Source organism: Pseudorasbora parva, chromosome 13 (genome assembly GCF_024679245.1).
Source record: "Pseudorasbora parva isolate DD20220531a chromosome 13, ASM2467924v1, whole genome shotgun sequence".
NCBI lineage: Eukaryota > Metazoa > Chordata > Actinopteri > Cypriniformes > Gobionidae > Pseudorasbora > Pseudorasbora parva.
Genome location: NC_090184.1, coordinates 7,305,957 through 7,327,385, shown reverse-complemented (window position 1 = coordinate 7,327,385; position 21,429 = coordinate 7,305,957). Strand labels below are relative to the sequence as shown.

Genomic DNA, 21,429 nt, shown 5'->3' with positions numbered 1-21,429 from the left:
ATGGTAAACGTTGATGGACGTCTCTCCAGAGATGCTCAATTGGGTTTAAGTCAAGGCTCTGGGTGGGCCATTCAAAATCAGTCACAGAGTTGTTGTGAAGCCACTCCTTCGTTATTTTAGCTGTGTGCTTAGGGTCATAGTCTTGTTGGAAGATGAACATTCGACCCAGTCTGAGGTCTTGAGCACTCTGGAGAAGGTTTTCGTCCAGGATATCCCCGTACTTGGCCGCATTCATCTTTCCCTCGATTGCAACCAGTCGTCCTGTCCCTGCAGGTGACAAACACCCCCACAGCATGATGCTGCCACCACCATGTTTCACTGTTGGGACTGTATTGGACAGGTGATATTTTTCTCCACACATACTGCTTAGAATTAAGGCCACAAAGTTCTATCTTGGTCTCATCAGACCAGAGAATCTCTTTGCTCACCAGCTTGGAGTCCTTTAGGTGTTTTCTTTAGCAAACTTTCATGTGTCTTGCACTGAGGAGAGGCTTCCATCAGGCAATTCTGCCATAAAGCCCCGACTGGTGGAAGGATGCAGTGATGGTTGATTTTCTACAACGTTCTCCCATTTCCTGACGGCATCTCTGGAGTTTAGCCACAGTGATCTTTGGGTTCTTCTTTACCTCTCTCACTAAGGCTCTTCTTCCACGATAGCTCAGTTTGCCTGGACGGCCAGCTCTAAGAAGAGCTCTTCTGGTCGTCCCAAACATCTTTCATTTAAGGATTATGGAGCCCACTGTTTTTGTAAGCTAGGCCAGATCTGTGCCTTGCCACAATTCTGCCTCTGAGCTCTTCAGGCAGTTCCTTTGACCTCATGATTCTCATTTGCTCTGACATGCACTGTGAGCTGTAAGGTCTTATATAGACAGGTGTGTGGCTTTCCTAATCAAGTCCAATCAGTATAATCAAACAGCTGGACTCAAATGAAGGTGTAGATCCATCTTAAGGATGATCAGAAGAAATGAACAGCACATGAGTTAAATATTTATTGAGTGTCACAGCAAAGGGTCTGAATACTTAGGACCATGTGATAGTTCACCTTTTATTTTGTAATAAATCTGCAAAAATGTCAACAATTAAGTGTACTGTGTGTACACTAATGAGAAAAAAAGATGAACTGAAATTATTTTAGCAAATGGCTGCAATATATATATATATATATATATATATATATATATATATATATATATATATATATATATATATATATATATATATATATATATATATCTCAAATAATACAATGTACAAGAGATAGTGGACAATATATTTTGTGCATACTTTAGACTATTTGACAGTGTGAGCAAAAACATGGTATGACCTGCAACAGTAACCAGCTTTGCCAGTAATTGCCCACCTAAAACCAATTGAAAGGACCTTGGATTTTAAACTGGTGCGAACTGGTCTTAGCTTTTTAACAGTATGTTGTAGTGTGGCTGACTGTGTGTGTATGTGTGTGTGTGTGTGTTTGACTGCAGAGGGAAAAGGTTTGTAATAGTGCTCGTGCAGTAGCCCTCTTTTTAAGTGACCCTTCCAGTCTGTAGCTCCACTATGGGACCAGTGAAAAGCCTAAAAGCTTTTGACCTTAATATTTGATGAGTCCAGTATGTTAAACCAATTAATCTGAGACTAATCCACATACTGGACCACAATCTCATAATTAATATTTCAGAGGCAGCGCATTATGGAGAAAGCTAATAAATGAAATGATTGGTTTTGGGGTTGAGCTCCAGGCCAGACCAACTCCCCAAGCTTACAGCATCCAAATCCTGAGAGGCGCAACTTACGGCACCATCTGAGGTCCTGAACTGGAAATACTGTCAGCATTTGCCTGAGAGCTTTTTGGATTGAACAATGCTCCAATTGCAACAAACTAGTATCCACTGTCTACTCTTGCTGTATGGATCTTATCCATTAGCGTCTGTCAGATGTAGGGAGTTTTGTTAGAGTAGCTTGACTTTATGTATCTTTTGTTTTTATCGATTTGAGCACACCTGGTCATCTTAATGTCAAACCGCAGTTCCACCATATATTCTGAAATTCAGTGTCATAGTATTTCTGTAATTAATTACATTTTTTGTCCAGTACCACTTTTATTTATTCTGCAGATTTGAATTCAAGTCACCTACGTCAGCACCGTGACTCAATATGTCGGATGAATCATTGTGCACTTACTGTTTCACATGTGTAGGTTGGAGGTCACACCATGCTGCCAATCCGCTGGATGCCACCAGAAAGTATCATGTACAGGAAGTTCACCACAGAGAGTGATGTCTGGAGTCTGGGAGTAGTGCTGTGGGAGATCTTTACCTATGGGAAACAGCCCTGGTACCAACTGTCAAATAATGAGGTACAGATGCATAACATACACACCCATGTGAACTCCATGCAGTGTAATAATTGAGCCAACAAATGTGATCCAACTAATCTACTCCATGATCAATGTGGTTTTACTGCTCTGAGTATTTTGGATGTTTTATACTGTTCTTTAGGTTGTTCTGACAAGTAACCAATGCCCCAGAAAACATCCAGAATACTATAGAAATCACCTAGAACTCATTAGTATCCACACAGAAGACCTCAAAACCCACCAAGCACACCCATAGCAGCCACCTAAAACACATAAGTCACCAAGACCCTAGAGCAAGGGGTACCCAACCCTTGAGAAAGGTTGCCTACTGGGAAAGGTACCCCTGCCCTAGAGATCACAAAGAACACCCTACCAGCCTCCTTAAAAACATTATCAAACACACAAGACACCATGACAAGCATCTAGAACACATTAACAAGCAACTAGAAGACCCGGAGGCAGTGTTTCTGTTCCTGTTCCTGAAGGCACAACAACAGTAAACCTCCAGTAAACAGTAACCCCTAATGGCTGGTTGTCTTAGTCAAAGTTTTTTTTTAAACCTGTCCTGGAGGATCCCCAGAATTGCACATATCCCTTATCTGGCACACTTGCAGTCTCTACTAATGAGCTAATGAGATCAGGCGTGTTAATGAGAGAGATAGAAAATGTGCAGTGCTTGGGGTCCTACGGGACAGGTGTGAAAACCCCTGGTGTCCACAGAATAACATAGGATTTATAGATAATTGGCAGAGTTTTTAGGGTAGACCTGACCTGCTTCTTTGTAGTGTTAATGCTTGACCATCTGGCCACCAGGTCAAAAAGACTTTCTTAACCAAGTGTCTGCTAGATGCCTTGAGTTCCCATGTAGCTCATATAAATTACAATGTAATCATATAAATGTGCCTTACAGGAACAGGGTTGGGAAGCTGTGCCTTAGAGACCACCCAAAACACCTTAGGACAGTGGTGTCCAATCATGCACCTGGGGGGGCACTATCCTGCAGAGTTTAGCTCCAACCTCAATTAAACACACCTTAACCAGCTACGGTCTTCAGAATTACTAGATGTTTTGCGACAAGTTGGAGCTAAACTCTTTGGGATGTTGGCCCTCCAGAAGAAGGATTGGACACCCCTGCCCTTGGAACCACCTAGAACACTGTAGCAACTACCTAGAACAATTGATTCGCTAACATGAAGACTCCCAAACAACCCTAGCAAGGCCTACATCCTAAAAAATCTTAGATTTGAAATATTCAAAAACACTAGCCTACAGTATATCAATTTCAAACTGCTGTGTATTCAAAATCTGTTGGTTCTTGCATGTTGGTTCATTTTGATTGGGTTGCCTTTCTGGACATTTATGTAGTTTAACCTTTCACTCCTTGCTTTTTTCTAGGTGATTGAGTGTATCACCCAAGGTCGTGTCCTGCAGCGACCCCGGACCTGTCCAAAGGAGGTGTATGACTTGATGCTGGGATGTTGGCAGAGAGAACCCCACACCCGACTCAACATTAAAGAGATCAATAACCTGCTCCTCAACCTGGCCAAGGCATCACCGGTGTATCTGGATATCCTGGGATAAGAGAGCATGTGCCGGGTGTTGGACTGCAAGTGGATCGCTTAAACTGCCCCTCCCCCCATCCCACCCACCCCAAATCTCTTTCTTCTACAGCTTTAACACCTCCTCCCTTGCCCTCCTCATCATCGACTGCTCCTCTTCTCAGTGTAAATGTCAAGATACATTGGCAACAGGATTGTGTCCAATGACTATGAATTATGTATTTATGAACAAAAATGGATTGAATGAAAAGAGCCGTATTCCAGTGACTAAAGATTTGCTCACGGAGAACAAAATCCCCAATGGTTGACCATCCTCAACTTCTGGACCAAGTTCACAACTGAAAATTCCAGTTCAGTGAATAAATCCATTCGGGACTTGAGGAAGAGGAAATAGCAGCTCCGAACAATGACCAAAGCTCCTTTTCTGGCCACTGGACAGATTTGGTCCTGTCAGCTCCCATCTGTTACGTCATACATCCGAATCAAAGCACAGAATGTGAAACTAGCATGGTGATCAACGGTGACAAACTGCAACTATATCTATAAGTATACATGTGTGTTTATAGAACTGGACGTTACAGACTTAGTTTTACAGTTGAGCGACTCGAATTAAATGCTTCTGGACAGGATATTGTTGCTGCCGAGCTAATCTGAAAAGCAAAATAATCCATTACGAGAACATAGGTGTTATTTATAGTGGGACATGTCCCCACTACTATTGCCATTGTCGATTTTGTCCCACCACTTTATGAAGTAGTTTGCTGCTGGGATATGTCCAGTGCAGTGAATGCATCTCCAGTTGTCGAGCAGGGTTTATATATATAGTTAGTATGAGTAGCGATATGTTTGTGGAATTAGGTATGATTTTTGGACATCTTTAAGCAATGTCATTTTTCACATTTCAGTTCTGACTTGGAGATGAGCTCTACTACTCTACTGTACTACTGACCTGATTTCCAGATGCTACATATTGATAAGATAATGTTAAATTATTTGTGCATAACCTTAAATATTCATAAGCTAAGCCTTCTCCATTTTGTGATGTCTCAACCAGCGTGTCTTTTTTCCGCCCCTGTGCCCTCCACCAAATCAACTGCCATGGTCTTCAGGTCTGTACACGGCGTGCGCCATGGAGGGCTAAATGGAGTCATTTGAGACGAAGCCATGCTTCAATACCATCAGCTTGCATTTCTTACTGGAGCTTAATTATGCAGAGTGGCCGATTATGATGGTGCGGGCTAAATTACGACCTTTCTTTCTCTCCTTCCCATTCGCCATGTTTTACTACTGAGTTGAAGCACTAATGTAGTACTCAAGCTTCGGGTCGTACAACTGCTATAGTGTAATATATATTTCATTACAGGACAAATGTCTCCTATTAGCAGCAACTCCCTCTAGACTCATATACGCTATCAGTGGGGAGAAGAAGAGACGGGAGGGGACAGGATGGAGAGAATGAGACGAGGGGAGGAAAATAATGTTAAAGAGAGATAAACATGAATCACCTCACTAAAACCCACGTTTCTAATTCCTTTTATCATACATAGATGATTAAATCTATTTATCACTATAGAGATCCTATCAAAGCATCCTTTTTGTTTGCCTTGATTATTGCACTGACAAGACTTTACACACTGTACTCAACGCGTCAAACAAATTTTGTGAGTGTAATATCCCCAGTTCATTATTTGTTTTGGAATAATCTTGAAGAGGTGTAACTTTTAATTTATTTTGTACTTAATGTGAAGCACTTTTGCGTTTGCCTGTAAAGGATTTTATTTATTTAAAAAGAACTGTTATATTTTTTGTTCATATTTGGTTGAGAGTGAATGTAGCTGGTTTCTGGGTTCAATAGTTGTGGAATGGGATGTATTGACGGAAAAAAAATATAGGAAGATTATTTATTTTGGGGTGAACTTTAAGAAAAGTCAAGTTATGATGACTACAAAAACAATGAAGCCTAATTTTGGATTGTGACTTTTTTTCATGTTCATTAAGAACAAATTCTCATTAATATTATTTTGTTCAGTTGAATTTCTGTTATGAAGCCTTTTTTTTTTTTTTACAGCACAGCTAACTACCACGAAGTATAAGTATTGAAATGTTTCATTCTTATTTTCATACAGGTTTCATGAGGTTGTTCAAAGATATTCGATACGTATAGGAAGTTTCAGTGGTTTAGATTAGTCTGCGACAGAACAATGAACTGTGACTGCAAATACTGTCTTCTACATGTACAGAACTTCTTCTGATGTTTCAGAATGTCTATAAGCTAAACTATTGTCCACAATTAAACCAATGACCAGTGTCATGTCAACATTCATCTTCCTTACTCTCTCGCACTTTCCTAGCCTGAAACGGCTTCCCTTTTCACCAGTCACCAGAAGGAAAATGATTAGCAAAGGCTGTTTCATGTTCCAATCCAACATTCTTAAGACACTCCACCTAGTATAGTTTTCTTAATACTTTGTAATGATACATGTCTACTGACATCTGGAAAGAAGATTTCTGCAAAGTATCAAGTGTGTTATACGGTTAAACACTCTGCTACAAAAGTACAATCAAACGTCTTTATCTGTATGATTTCTCTGAGGTATATGGACCAGTCGAGTTGTCCGCCATTGTATTTAATAAAAGTGTAATGTCTTACCTCATCACGTGTGTGTGTGGAGTGTGTTATTGTGACAGTGAGTTATGCGTAGGTCCATGTTTATAGGTTGGTCAATAGAGGTTCATACAGAGTGCTTTGACAACATGGGCGAACGTATTGACCTACAGCCACTAAAATGCTTTATTGACAGCCGTGTTTTTTTTTATGTCTTTGGCTGCCAGCCTGAAAATGTATCTCATACAGAAACATGATGGAGACCACAGCAAGTTAAAGACAATTTATGATGACACGGCACAATCCATAAAGTTTACGTAGCATTAGCGTTGCTATAGTAGATCTGAAGCTTCAAAAGTAGAATAAGACCAGATTTTGTTCTAATTCCCATTTCCCTGACGTGGGCAGAGGGGGAAAAGAAAGGGAAGACTGATCAATCAGCGAATCGATGGCTTGTTTTGACATTGTACATTAAGACCTAACTAATTGCCAGGGGGCTAAATGCTTTTAAAAACACATCCATGATGCTCAATGCAATCAGGATTTTTCACAGCATGCACCAGAATTCTCGAAGGGCCGAGTGTGCAAACAACTGCAGCTCTAAACAAACAATGATCTCTTCTGATGTTATTATTGCTGACCAAATCTTGCAGTTTTATATACATACGTTTTATCAGAGGTGGACAGTAGTGGAGTATTTTTACTTTCCAAGTCATTTTTTTTAAAGTATATATACTTTATAGGCGTTCTTCTTTGGAAAACTTTTACGTCACAACATTCCAAAACATTAAATTGTAATTTTTACTGCACTGCGTTTCATATTGAATATCATTTAAAGATGCCCTAGAATGAAAAATTGAATTACCTTGCCATAGTGAAATAATAAGAGTTCAGTACATGGACATCACATACAGTGAGTCTCAAACATCATTGCCTCCTACTTCTTATGTAAATCTTTGGAATGAAAAACACCACAGGAAAAAAAGTGCTTCTCACCATAAACCCAACCGTGACGCAAGCGTTGGGGATCATTTATATGCACACCCATAACATTTGCATCTGTCCAAACATGTTCATTGTCAGGCGGAAATGACGACGCCGAATCATCAAAACAAGCTGCTCGCTTGGACACACTTCATGTTCCAGGCTGTGAAGGAGACTTTTCTACCATTCCCACAGTTAAAATGTCAACAGTCGTGGTGGATGTTTATAATCCGATACCACAACAATTTAATTCAAGATCGTTCGTTTGTTCAGCCCATTTCAAGCAAGCTTCGCTCAGCGTCTTAAACTGAAGAAAGTGGCGATTACAACTGTATTCCTGCAAGCAGTAAGTAGCGATTTATCCACTTATTGACTGTTTAAACAATTTCTGATTCAATTGAAGTTTCTTAGAGAGACCGCATTGTCTAGATGACGCAAGATGCTAGTACAGTAACAATAGGAAACCCCAAGTACCATACAAAACGAAATAGTGTGTCTAATGACAAAGGTTAATATTTTTTATTACAAAATACAACTGTAGACATGTTGCTTACAGGTCCTTCCCTCAATCCTTCTAGCAAACGTCACCTTTTCCACCATATAAGTTAAAACGACAGTCATTTGACAAGGCTATTCATTTTGTAAAAATTTAAGTTATATATTTATATTTTTGAGAACTGAAGTATGGTGTTTCCTATGATGTTTTTGCCTATTTGTGTTTCGGATTAGGTACATCACAGTCACTGCGTAACATTAGCCTACATTGTGACTAACGTTATATAAATATGCAATATCTTTGACGAAAAAAGACAAGTCTAAAATGTAGACTGGATGACACTTTAAGCAGAACATCTCAAATGCAGCTTACTTGTTTATTGGTGTGTTCAGATCACCCGTGCACGAGAGAGAGAGCTCACGTGCATATGGTTGCCAGATTGGACATGTTTAGGTAAAACACCAGATAGTATACAGGTTTCTTTTCACAGAAAAGCTCTGTTTGGGGGATTTTAATTACTGAAATCTGGCAACCGCGCGAACCCGAGCTCTCTCTCTCTCGCCCGCGTACACGGATGTTCTGAAAACACCAATAAACAAGTAAGCCGCATTTTATCAATCTCCAGTTGAGATGTTTTGCTTAAAATGTCATTCAGTAGGTCTGTGTTCTGTCAGGATGGCAGTGGTGGAATGTAACAAAGTACAAATACTTATTTACTTTACTTAAGTATCAATAGTGCATACTTTTTATTTTTACTTCGTTACATTTTGCAGCAAATATTTTACTTTCTACTCCACTACATTTCTACAACGTTTCGTTACATTTTCTGATCAGGTTCAGGGCTCGAGATTAAGGTTTGTTCGGATAATTAATGGATAATAATAGGCTAATGTATGAGCTGACGGTTGCACTGTTGATAATCGCGCAGCCTCTCGAGGAGAAATGGAAACAAACCAACGCCGCTCGTACAGAGAAACTCAGTAACATACTGCAGTAAATATTCAAAATGACAGTTCCATAAACAATTAATTAAAATTAGTCACTTACATTTTAGATGCAATATAAACTGCTTTTGTTCTATTACAGCAGCGAAAATAATTCCAAGATCAGATCATATTTCCACATCAGAACCACAACGCATCTCACAGCAATAGTGTGTTAATGAATGATTCAGCGTTTGAATGAATCGGTTGAATCAAAGATTCAATGACCTGTTCGTAAACGACTGCTTCATTCATGAACAAATCAGCCGTTTGAACGAACCGACTCAATGACTCACTCAGTAAGACCTGCCGCCACCTACTGGTGGTTTTGTTTCATGTTTAAACTTTCTTTCCAACGTTTCTTATTGTAATAAAAATATACAGTTAAAACAATCGTATAATATTATTTAATGCAGTTGTAATTTGTCAGTGTAAATTATTTAATTTCACAACCCTATAGCGTTATTCTAATTTAATTTATTGATCAAATTTAACAATATAAAAGGAAAGCTGAAGCATGTCCTATGTTTAAGATTAATCCTCATAAACATGAAGATTTAAATACATCAAAGCTGATGAAAATGTTACTTCTGAATAGATATTTAACTCAGCAGATCACCCTGATATTGAGAGTCAGAATGTAAACTGGGCAGCAGATGATAAGCACAATTAGCCTACATTAACCCAAAACTAACTTAATTAAAACGCCACAGCCCATACTGTTTTCTTCTTTTTAATTATTAGAATATTGACATTAAGAGAATAAATTTTTATACAAGTACTTTTACTTTTAGTACTAAAAGTACACTTAAAATCAAGTACTTTTTTACTTTTACTTAAGTAGGATTGTCATAGTAGTACTTCTACTTTTACTTAAGTAAATATGGCTCTGGTTATTTGTACTTTTACTTAAGTACTGAGATTCAGTACTTCCTCCACCACTGCAGGACGGTCAGGACTCACTGAACTGCTGTTGTGCTGTGAGCGGCTGAAATAAGCCAATCAGAGCAGAGCTCAACATTAATATTCATGACCCTTCCAAATAAGGCAAAAACAGAGCATTACATCCGAGGGACAATTTATAGGGTTGTAAATGGACCTGTAAAACTGTATCTGGACAATTTTTGCCCTTAAATAAGCCAAATACCCTCTATGTAGAACAATTTAACATATTGTTTCAACTCATTATAGGACACCTTTAATACTTAATTACATTAAAAATGTAGTGCTGCTTTACTCAAGTAAGAGTAATTAAAATTTTACTTGAGTACAAGTAAGAAAGTACTTTATGTTTATAATGTAATTAAGAGTTTAAGGTAAAAAAAAACATGTTTATATTTTATGTCATGTTTATCAAATGTAGTGCAGTAAAAAGTATGACATTATATATCATGCTTTGGAATGTAGAGAAGTATAAGTTTTCCTAAGAAAAACACTGAAAGTATATCCTTAAAAAATGTACTTGAGTAGAAAGTAAAAATACTCCACTACAGTCCACCTCTGCGTTTTATATTTATCACAGTTTTAAACTATTAATTGTCAACCACGCTGCAATGTTTGTGCTACAAACATGAACAAGACCTCGAAAAGTGTGGCTTGTTGTTTTTATTGACGACCAGCTTACATTTTCTTTTAAAGTGACCCCTATACGATATCTACATTTACATTATACACTTGGCGAAACAACCCAAGGTGGATGTAGTGACCCGGAAAAGCTTATGCTGTAAAGGAAGTAAAAATGGCGTGATTTGCAATGGACGCAGATTAAATGATAATGACGTTTTTACTTTCCAGGTCAGCAAAACATTGGATTGAGCCTTTGTCTTCCATTGCGCCACTGGAAAGAGTCATGTGATCGCGGTTGGTGTCCACCTTAGTTGACGTCATTTGCCACCATCACCTTTCAATGGCGTTCAACTCACATTGACGGGAATATCCACTCTGTCCGCTTACACGGCAGACGCTAATGCATGAATTTGATTAATATCAGATTTATTTCCACATATGAATGAGGTCTGAAAGTACAGAGCCCCGCATGTGACATGCAGGAAAAAAAATAGCGTGCTAAATCATGCGTACAATCAACTAATTTGTTCAATCGATTTATAAGTGCACACAATTGACTAATTCTTTCCCTCGATTTGCTAAATTGTGCACACGATTTAAAAATCAGAGTGACAAACTGGTAAACTGTGCTTGCGATTTAGCAAATCGAGGGATCGGAAGAGTACATTTAGGGAATGAAATATTAAATTGTGCACACAATTAACTTTTTTTTGCATATGTGCGGGGCTCAATATGAAACTGATCTGAGAATTTTAGAATCCATGTTTTTTTCATGATTACGTGTTTTTAGGTCACATTCGATCTGTGCCACGTGGGAGAAAAAATTCGTAAGGGACCCTATCAGTAAACCCTGCCTTAGTTACTGTTGCTAACTGTCTTACAATCGACCCTTTTCACATTTCCGGGTTTCTCAGAGTGAAAGTCGTCCTAGTTGGGTTAACTTTTATAGCTGTGAATGAGAATAGATTTTTTTGTGTGTCCCCATTTGCTCAAATAGCAAAAGGAAAACTCAAACCACAAAAGAAATGGTGATTTCACAGCTTTCAAAAAATAAATAAAAATTCCAGTGAGATTGATAACGAAAGTGAAAAGAGAGAAAGATGTAAATCCAGTGAAATACCATCACTCCCATAGACGTTGCATTAGAAACACCTTCACAGCAGCGGTAACTTGTTTTTTTGTAATTTGATGTGAAAGTAATAAAATACAAAGTATTAGTGTTATTGTGCGTGCGTGCGTGTGTGCGTGTTTATTCAGTGGGCTTTAATGATGTTTCATAACCCATTGTATGCACCAAATCCATAGAAACATTCGTTAAAATATTTTCGTTTTGAATAAACTAGCCACTTGTACAGAACTTTTAACAGGAAATTACACATTTGGTAAGGCTAAGAAAAAAAGACACTTGCATCAAAATTTAAAGAGAGATGCTTTTTTATGACAGGCCCTCCTCTTCATTCTCAATTGATTTCCCCCCACCTTACTTCCTCAGAGGTATTAACTTTTAAATGCCACTGCAGTACATTATGTGGACGACTGTGAGGTTTTGTGGTCTGTTAAATAGTGAACACAGATTCATGTCAGGGCATTTTTCCTTGGCAAAGCAGGGAAGATCATTTGGGATATTAGCATATGCTGTCTATTCATCAGATTGACCACATTAGCAGCTGCTTAGTGTCAGTGTGTAGAGAGAAAACAGTGGCTGACAGCAGGCTTTGTGTGCTCTGGGTCAATGTGTTTTACCACAGTAAATCTGTGTTGTGGTATAACGCTGTTTTTAACTATCAAAGCCTACAGAGCATGTCAGTTTTACCTTGTATACTGTAGATTTTGGCTTCAAAATTGGCATGTAGATCCATAAAGGGATATTTAATGCAAAAATTAGAATTTTGTCACAGAAGAAATGCATTTTTTTAAATACCGAGGAAGAGTAAATGACTCACCATCATAATGCAGTTACACTCCAAGGTGCTTTAAAGAATACCATAGCATGTCCAAAAAAGATATTATCATGGTATAATTTCTTGTTCGAGCAGGCTATGCTCACATATGTGCAGCGTTAAACAACATTAACTGAAATGTGAATTTGAATGCTAACAGAAAAGATATAATAGACCACCCTGAGTTAAATGATTAGCCAGTCAGGGGTGATATAATCATTAGGCGCACATTAGTTTGAAATTAGATCTTTATTTTGTTCATAATTTGTACTTTATGGAGTAATTTCTTGCCATGAAGCTGGTGGAAGCAAGACGTTTCCGGGACGAGGAGAGGTGAGGATCTTATGCAAACCGTTTTTATTACACAATACAAAGATAATCCAAACCTGAAGACAAAATAATAATCCAAACCGGGAACACAAAATGTAACAGCTTTACATTTTGTGTGTAAAGACACATCTTTAAGTGTAAAGATAAAATTATTTACGTTGAAATATGCAGAGGGGTGAGTCCTCAGGACTAGAGTTTAGTTCACTGATGCAGGGCATGACAAAATCTGATCACGAGTGGTAACAGGAGATTCATTGGAGATGCATGGGAATACCAGGGGAAAAACAGCAATTAATGGACAACTCCGGCCAATTTTTAAGTTTATCTTGATCGTTATATCTTTGTGAGTACAGTCTATAGATAAAATGTCTGTCCAACATGAACAGGTCCCTCACACGACAGCGAGATGCGTTTAGCCACTTAGACATTGTTTAAATTCACCTGTTTTAGACGGCTAGCTGTGTCTCGCGCTGGAGTCCCGTGGGAACGCAAAAAAAATAAAAATAATTTAATGATTCACAGAGTACTTACTCAACATGATCATCATTTCAGAGAGAAATTGTGAAGGTGAATGCAGATACAAACAATCTCTGTTTAGGATTCAAACTAATATAATCCAAGCCCCTTTGATGACGTGATGATTATGCTACTGTTGATCATCTGTCCGTCATCGTCTAAAGCCCGCCCTGATGATTTCATTGGTCCAAACAGTTTCTGTTCGGAGATAATTACTCCTCTATGGATTGAGGCCAGACCGAACCGCCCGACCTAAAAAAATTGTGGGCGGGGCTAAGTTCGGCTGGCATCCAGGCTATGTATTTAGTTTAATTACATGTGAAGTAACTGTAATTAAATTACAGAAAAACTAAGAGTAATCCCTTACTTTACTTTTTCAAGGGAAAAGTAATTAAATTACAGTAACTAATTACTTAGTAACTAGTTACACCCAACACTGACTGTACTCACAAAGATTTAACAATCAAGATCAACTTAAAAATCCGCCAGAGTTGTCCTTTAATGGTTGAATGCTTGTGATCGGATCACCAATCTTAAAGGGATACTTCACCGCTTTTTCATATTAAACTGTTATTCCCTTAACTAAGACGAGTTGATACATCCCTCTCTCGTCTCAGTGCGTGCACTTAATCTCTCTGACGCGCGGTGACGATCTGATAGCATTTAGCTTAGCCCACTAAGCCCAATTCATTCACTATGGTACCAAACAGAGATCAAGTTAGAAGCGCCCAAACACCTCCACGTTTTCCTCATTTAAATACAGTTACACGAGTAGTTGAACGATCAAGTATGGTGACATAAAATAAAACGTGCCGCTTTTCTAAGCGAATTAAAAAGGAGAACTAATGTATGGCGGAATAGCACTTCTGAGAGTACTTCGACTCGAGTAAAAAGTCCAGGCCGAAAAATCCTCTCTCACATCTCCTCCACCTCCCTCTCTCATTTCTATCAATAGGGGGAAGGGGGAGATGTTTCAGGAGTGATTTTTTACTGCGCCGAGTCGAAGTACTCGAAGTGCTATTCCGCCATACATTACAGTTCTCCTTTTTACGCATCAGAGCAATTAAGAGCACGCACTGAGACGATAGAGGTATGTATCAACTCATTTTAGTTAAGGGAATAACAGTTAATATGAAAAAGCGGTGAAGTATCCCTTTAAGACTGGATGGAAGCAAGCCCATGGAAACAGGATTGAACTAGCCTAGAAATCTAGACGCACCCTAGCGTCAGCTAATCTAATTTGCAGCGAGTGTAGTCTAGCAACTCTCCATAGACTTGCGAGCTGTAAAAACCAAACTCTGGTCAGGCCAATCACATCGGTGATTTCGGTGGGCGGGCTTGACATAATGACGGCAGAGTTGCATGTTACTTGTAAGCAGAAGCTGGCAAACAGCGGCCTTTCGAATCAGCTTTGACTGCGACCCTGAAAGACTTGGAGTTAAGTTTTTTTTTTTAAAAAGAACAAAGAGCGGGACTGAAGTCATTCTTAAGAAGGGAAGATGTGTTTTGCTGACCGGATACGGCGAGAGTTTAATGTGTCAACCAGCTCCACTTCACATTGCTCTGGTTGGTTGTAGCGCTATCCTATCGCGTGCAGAGGGAGTTTGAAAGACAACCGTTTATCCCGCTCCTCGGATTGAGCCCTGTCTATGGGGAGACCCAAAATCTTGATGTGGGTCTGGCTTGTCAGGCTAGGATTGGACCCCTGAAGTAAACAGAAGCTCCTGTGTAAGGAACAGAAGTGCTTAGTGTTCACACAGAACACGTTTTTCCATTCCACTGCGGTACTTTTCCATTATTTTTCAATGTAAGCACGCACTCGACGGACGAGTATGACCATTGCACTCACACTCTTTTTGCAGCGTCTTACGATAGTGTTTTAAAAAAGCAGCAATCAAGTAAAATCTTTTAACTTTTAGAAGCCATGTCCTTTTGTTTTTCCCCCATTACACTACCCATGCCTTGCATTTTGTAAAGTAAAAATGCGTTCTGTGTGAACCATTCCATAGTTTGTCCTGACAATACTCTGTGCTGATGGTCAACATAGAGCAGACGTGTCCAAACCTGTTCCTGAAGGGCCAATGTCCTACAGAGTTAGCTCCAACATGCCTGAACACACCTGCCTGGAAGTTTTTAGACTGTGTTAAGCTCCACTTTAAGACATACACTCTCAAACTTCCATAAGCACTTCCCCTCAGGGGAAATCCCGCTGCTATTTTGAAGTTCATTCAACTTCGTCAAAGGGATGGGCATTTCAAACAAAAATAATCTTTTATGATCGCTGGGAATGATTTGATTTTTTTTTTAAAGGGATGGTTCACCCAAAAATTAAAATTCTGTACTTTACCCTCAAGTTCTTCCAAACATAAATTAATTTCTTTATCCTGCGGAACACAAACAATATTTTGAAGATTATTGGTAACCAAACAGTTGATTGACCCATCCCCATTGACTGCCATAGTATGGAAAAAAGATACTATGGAGTCACCCAACATTTTTGTGTGAACTTTAACTCACTAACTTTAACTCATTTTCACTTTAAATCGCACGCCTCCCCCGCGTTGCATCATGCTGAAACTACGAGTCTCATTTGGCATCGTCCCAATTTACTGTAAACGCTATATGACACGCAAGTCTACAGTGTGCATGTGAGACAATGTGTTCTTCTTCTGTTGTGGATTGACAGCTTTTAGGTGTTATTGGCAGCACCCCCCTCTGGTTACATGAACTGGTCACCAACGCATCCGCACCAAAAACATGGGGAATTTTTTTTATAGACAATAATCACACAACCTATTCAATATTCTATAATTAAATCAACTAATCGAGTATTCGGAAATAGTGACTCATCCTACTTCCTCAAGTGGACGTGGGAAGTTTATTAACTCTTTGACCCCTTGATTTTGACAGAGGGAGCGAATCTTCTCAACATTGGCTACACTTCAGACAGATCTATGCATTGTAGACTATACTATAGACCACAATGCAACACGATTGGGATGTCACAGCAGATCACGCTTAATTTAACTCCACTCCACACAACTGTAGTGTATATTGGAGTTTTTTATTTTTTTTATTTAATCAGATAATACTTGTAGCTACCTTAAGCTGATCCTTCTAGTTTATTGTATTGTAATCATTAACATTTGTGTAATTTTTTATATTTTCTCCAACAGCATTTCTGCCCAAGCATACATGCAAGGATGGTGCGGAATGATGTGTAAAACAAAATCATAAGGAAAAAAAAACTAACTAATTATATAATTGTATATATATTGCGGACTCCAAGTGATCAAGGCAGCGTAAGCAGTGACGTACATCTAAGTGAATGAGAGAATGATGGAAGGGCACAAAAAAGGTTTAATTAGGATTTGAGCTAAACTCTAGCCTGACGTGGTCATACTCAATTCTAGTCATAATATGAGTCTGAAACTGCTCCATTGGGCTGTGATTATGGGGTGTGTTTCAACCGAACCAGGAACGACATCAATTGGACAGACCTACAACCAATCAGAGCAACAAAGCGATGCTTTGTCAAATGTCAACAGAGCTCAACTGCACTGTGTTGCCAAGTCCTCGTTTTGTTTAGCGGGTTGTTTTCTATGTCCGCGGGTTGAAGCGACGATTATGTGATATATAGACCCATGAGTGCGAATTTTAGCAGGCAACCTTGCCAAAATAACACACATTTTACCCCCCAAACACCTTTTTTTTTTTTCGGAGAACCCCCCGAAAGGCTATTGTTTAGGGCTAATAGTTGGCAGGTTTTGTTGTAAAAAATTGGCAACCCTGTCTGCACACGTGCTGGAATAAACAATCTTTGCCGGTGTTGTAAAAAAATAAAAGAATTTAAGGATACACATCAGTCCCAACAAGATCATCATTTTTGAGAGACATTGTGACGGTGAATGCAGATACAAACAAGCTCTCTGTTCAGGATTCGAAAAAATATAATCCAAGCGTCTTTGATGACGTGATGATTACGTTACTGTTGATCATCTGTCCGTCATCGTCTAAAGCCCGCCCTGATGATTTCATTGGTCCGAACAGTTTCTGTTCGGAGATAATTACTCCTCTATGGATCGAGGCCAGACCGAACTGCCCGACCTAAAATTTTTGTGGGCGGGGCTAAACTCTGCAGGATAGGGGTCATCCAGGCGGATTGGACATGGCTGATGAGTCGTTTGACAAATCTATGGACCCGCATGACTGATTCTATGATTGGAGATGTATTTTGCATTTTGAAAAGTTAAGGGGGAAAAAAAACTGTTCACTAACAGAAATTCTTTTGTTTCTTAGTGAAAACAAAACATATACAATTTTAACAATTCAGTGCTTGCCAAACACAACTTTTTTTTAATCTTTATTCTTTATTTTTAACAAAAAAAGTAGTTTCTTTTTAGGGCTTTTATAAATAAAATACATGAAATATTACATAAAGAAAAGTAAAATAAAGTATTTTAATTACACAATGATACACTGACTAATTTGGACAACAAGAAATCATGATTTTTTCAGCTATATAAGACTTTTTACCGAAAATAGTATATTGTTGTGGCCTGTTAGATCCATGATCCATTAAAATGAGTAATCAATTGTTGAAATAAAAATATATATATATAACCATTTGAAAAGAAGGAGAAAAAAATGAATGACTTTGGACATCAAATGCACCTGCAATGATAGAATCACCCATATATAGTTCCTGTTTCAAAGTGAGTTCATAATCAGGGACAAGATGTTATCCTGGCATGGCTTCATGTGTGACGCTGTGCAGTTTCATCATTAGCGCTCCTTGAACTCCTCGAATTAGCTGTCATCACATCAGTGATGTTTACTAAGAGTATCGCTCAAATGAAACCTATGTCCCACATAAATGAATAATACCTCAAATCCTGCTGCTTATTGAGATGTGCTTTACTATTACAGACATGATTTTCATAAAACGAGTGTTATAGACATTGAATTAAGGACCGAAGGCCTATCTATGAGATAAAATGTTATCTAGTTTTATTTTGGCCTTGTGTTGTTTGGTATTGAAATCCTAGCTTTTACCTTACATCTGATTAACTAAAAGCCTGACTGTCTACATCTTTTTTTTCTGAAGAAAACCAACAGCACATAATAAACAATGGGATCTTATAGCCTGAGATCGTCCGGCACATCCCCTCCTGTAGGCTATCTGATGTCCATGTTCAATACTGGTCTAAATGTAAAGGATGCAATGTCACCATTTTTCTGGAGGTCTTGGTTGGTACCAGGTTTCACTTCCTGTGGTTGACCTCTACCCATCTTCCCGTCTTTACCTCCATATATTTCCCACCGCATGCCTTATTTTCAAAAGATACACACACACACACACACACATCATGTACTGTATAAACTACACCTCCACCCCACCCCCGACAAGCATCTTCACAAATTAATAATTCAGAACACAGATAATCAGTCAATAACGTTCTTTCATATACAACTAAATAATTCACTCATCCATAGAGGACATCTGCCTTTATGTGAGAATGTGTGTGTGCATTATTGGTGAGGCAGGTTTTGTGTGTTAGGACAGCTCTATCTTTGTATGTATGTATGTTTATGAAGCTTTGAATACACTGTATCCCATAATAAACATCTGTAGTGCCTCTAAATAGTTTGTCCAGAGAACATAATTTGCATATATTTTGATATCCAAAGAGATATGTGTGGCTTGAGTGTCAAATTACTTTTTGGGGCAACCATGAAGTCACTGTAAACTTTATCTATGCATTATATTGTTATATCACAATGCTATTATATTTTGTGCAGATAATTGGCTTATTTTGTTGTAAATAAAAAAAAGCATGACAATGTCACTGCTAAATATCATAATACAATAGAGAAATACATATTTCTCACTGACATGCCACCACCTGGTAAAGATCGGGGCTTAAAGAAAATCCACAGCTTACCTCTCGTATTTAGACTTTGTGGTGCCATTCATGTCCGTTCAGCTCGTAATTACAATCTTTTTGACATGGTTTGAACAAACCTTTATGCTGCCTTCACGTGCTATCTGAATTATCGTAAATACGAGTTTTCGAGGTAAAAATTCCACATGAACGTCCTCTGATGTCGTGTTTACCACTGGGAAGTTCAGAAATAATTATGATACCCAAGTTCCCGAGATGGGCGTGGCATAACCGTTAAAAATGGCGGTTGGGAGACGAATTTCTGCTGTGGCAGGTGTTTTATTAGTTGTTGCTTTTTTCTCAACAATTTCATTGTCTTATCGTTAAAGTAGTATATATTTACATAAATTAATAATCATTTGAAGCATATTGTGTATCTTAAACACACCGAAAATCACATCTAGTTGACCGTCATTCCAGAATAGTGAGCAAGCTGACTATCTAGATAGTGTGGTAAAAGTAGCTATAGGCCTACAATAGGATCAGAAATGTCTTAATTCCTACTTGTGGAAGTTGTGATTATGAGCTTGTTGCATTCAAGTGCTTTGTTGACGGGGGGGGGGGGATTATATGTTATATACTGACAACCATATAAAGATTTACGGTGCTATCCAAATAGTCCGCTTTCTGGCGATTCTTTAATTTCGGTCAAATGCAAGCTGTTTTCATGGTGTATAAAACATACAATAAGCTTCAAATGAAATATGGACTACATTAGTGACAAGACAAGATATAGCTGTTTTGGGGGGAAACGAATTAATCATATCTAATCATATATCAGTAGTTCTGAGTTTCTGAACTTCCCAGTGGTAAACATGACATCAGAGGACATTTCCCGTGCATTTTTTACCTAGTACAATTGTATTTACGATAATTTAGATGTTCAAATTGAAAGTGCTGCAATTATGCTATTTCAAAGGTTTCTAATTTTGTTTTGGAGGTCTCCTACAACAGCTCTTTACATGAATAAAAGCTAAAAAAAAAACAACTTTCGTTTTCTCATTATATGCATTGCACATCACATTTTTCAATGATTCTCAAGCGACTTGATGGATGAATCAGTCTCTCTAAACCCCTCCTTTCTGTGAGCGTCTCTGCTCTAATTGGCCAGATGGTCTAGTCTGTTTTGATTGGAGATCAAAGTAGATGCTTGCATGTCGGAAACGAAACAGCCATTACCATAACTTCACGTGCTATCGGAAGTTTCCTACTTCCCACTTCAGAAGTCGTGATTGCGAGCTTGTTGTGTTCAGGTGCTTTGCTGTCGGAAAGAATGGAGGACGCCAGGTTCATACTTTTGTGCGTCTTTGGAAAAAGTTATTTTAACACTACAACCAGTCATTTCCCGGTCCCAGAAAATCATAGAATCACTGGCAAACATAACAGTACCACACGAAAACATATTGTTTATAATCACAATCACAATAAAGGCATAATGTAGACAATAAAGGCTGCTTAAAGACTATAAATAGTTTTCAGCCAAGCATGTGAAGGCAGCCTAAAGACCTTTTGCAAATATACACCTAAAGTTTAGAAAATTATATATATATATATATATATATATATATATATATATATATATATATATATATATATATATACAGTCTTGTTCAAAATAATAGCAGTACAATGTGACTAACCAGAATAATCAAGGTTTTTAGTATATTTTTTATTGCTACGTGGCAAACAAGTTACCAGTAGGTTCAGTAGATTGTCAGAAAACAAATGAGACCCAGCATTCATGATATGCACGCTCTTAAGGCTGTGCAATTGGGCAATTAGTTGAATTAGTTGAAAGGGGTGTGTTCAAAAAAATAGCAGTGTGGCATTCAATCACTGAGGTCATCAATTTTGTGAAGAAACAGGTGTGAATCAGGTGGCCCCTATTTAAGGATGAAGCCAACACTTGTTGAACATGCATTTGAAAGCTGAGGAAAATGGGTCGTTCAAGACATTGTTCAGAAGAACAGCGTACTTTGATTAAAAAGTTGATTAGAGAGGGGAAAACCTATAAAGAGGTGCAAAAAATGATAGGCTGTTCAGCTAAAATGATCTCCAATGCCTTAAAATGGAGAGCAAAACCAGAGAGACGTGGAAGAAAACGGAAGACAACCATCAAAATGGATAGAAGAATAACCAGAATGGCAAAGGC

At 38.4% G+C, this 21,429-nt stretch overlaps 1 protein-coding gene across 2 annotated transcripts in view; it reads left to right on the top strand.

The window, feature by feature from the left end:
• ntrk2a (neurotrophic tyrosine kinase, receptor, type 2a) overlaps positions 1-5,973 on the top strand; it is a 64,910-nt gene extending 58,937 nt beyond the window's left edge. For both annotated transcript variants that reach the window (XM_067413058.1, XM_067413059.1), the window contains 2 exons: positions 2,195-2,353; positions 3,749-5,973. In XM_067413058.1, the coding sequence (XP_067269159.1) occupies positions 2,195-2,353; positions 3,749-3,934 (345 nt within the window). In that variant the 3' untranslated portion in view covers positions 3,935-5,973. The remainder of the gene's footprint in view (positions 1-2,194; positions 2,354-3,748) is intronic.
• Positions 5,974-21,429: the final 15,456 nt, after the last annotated feature.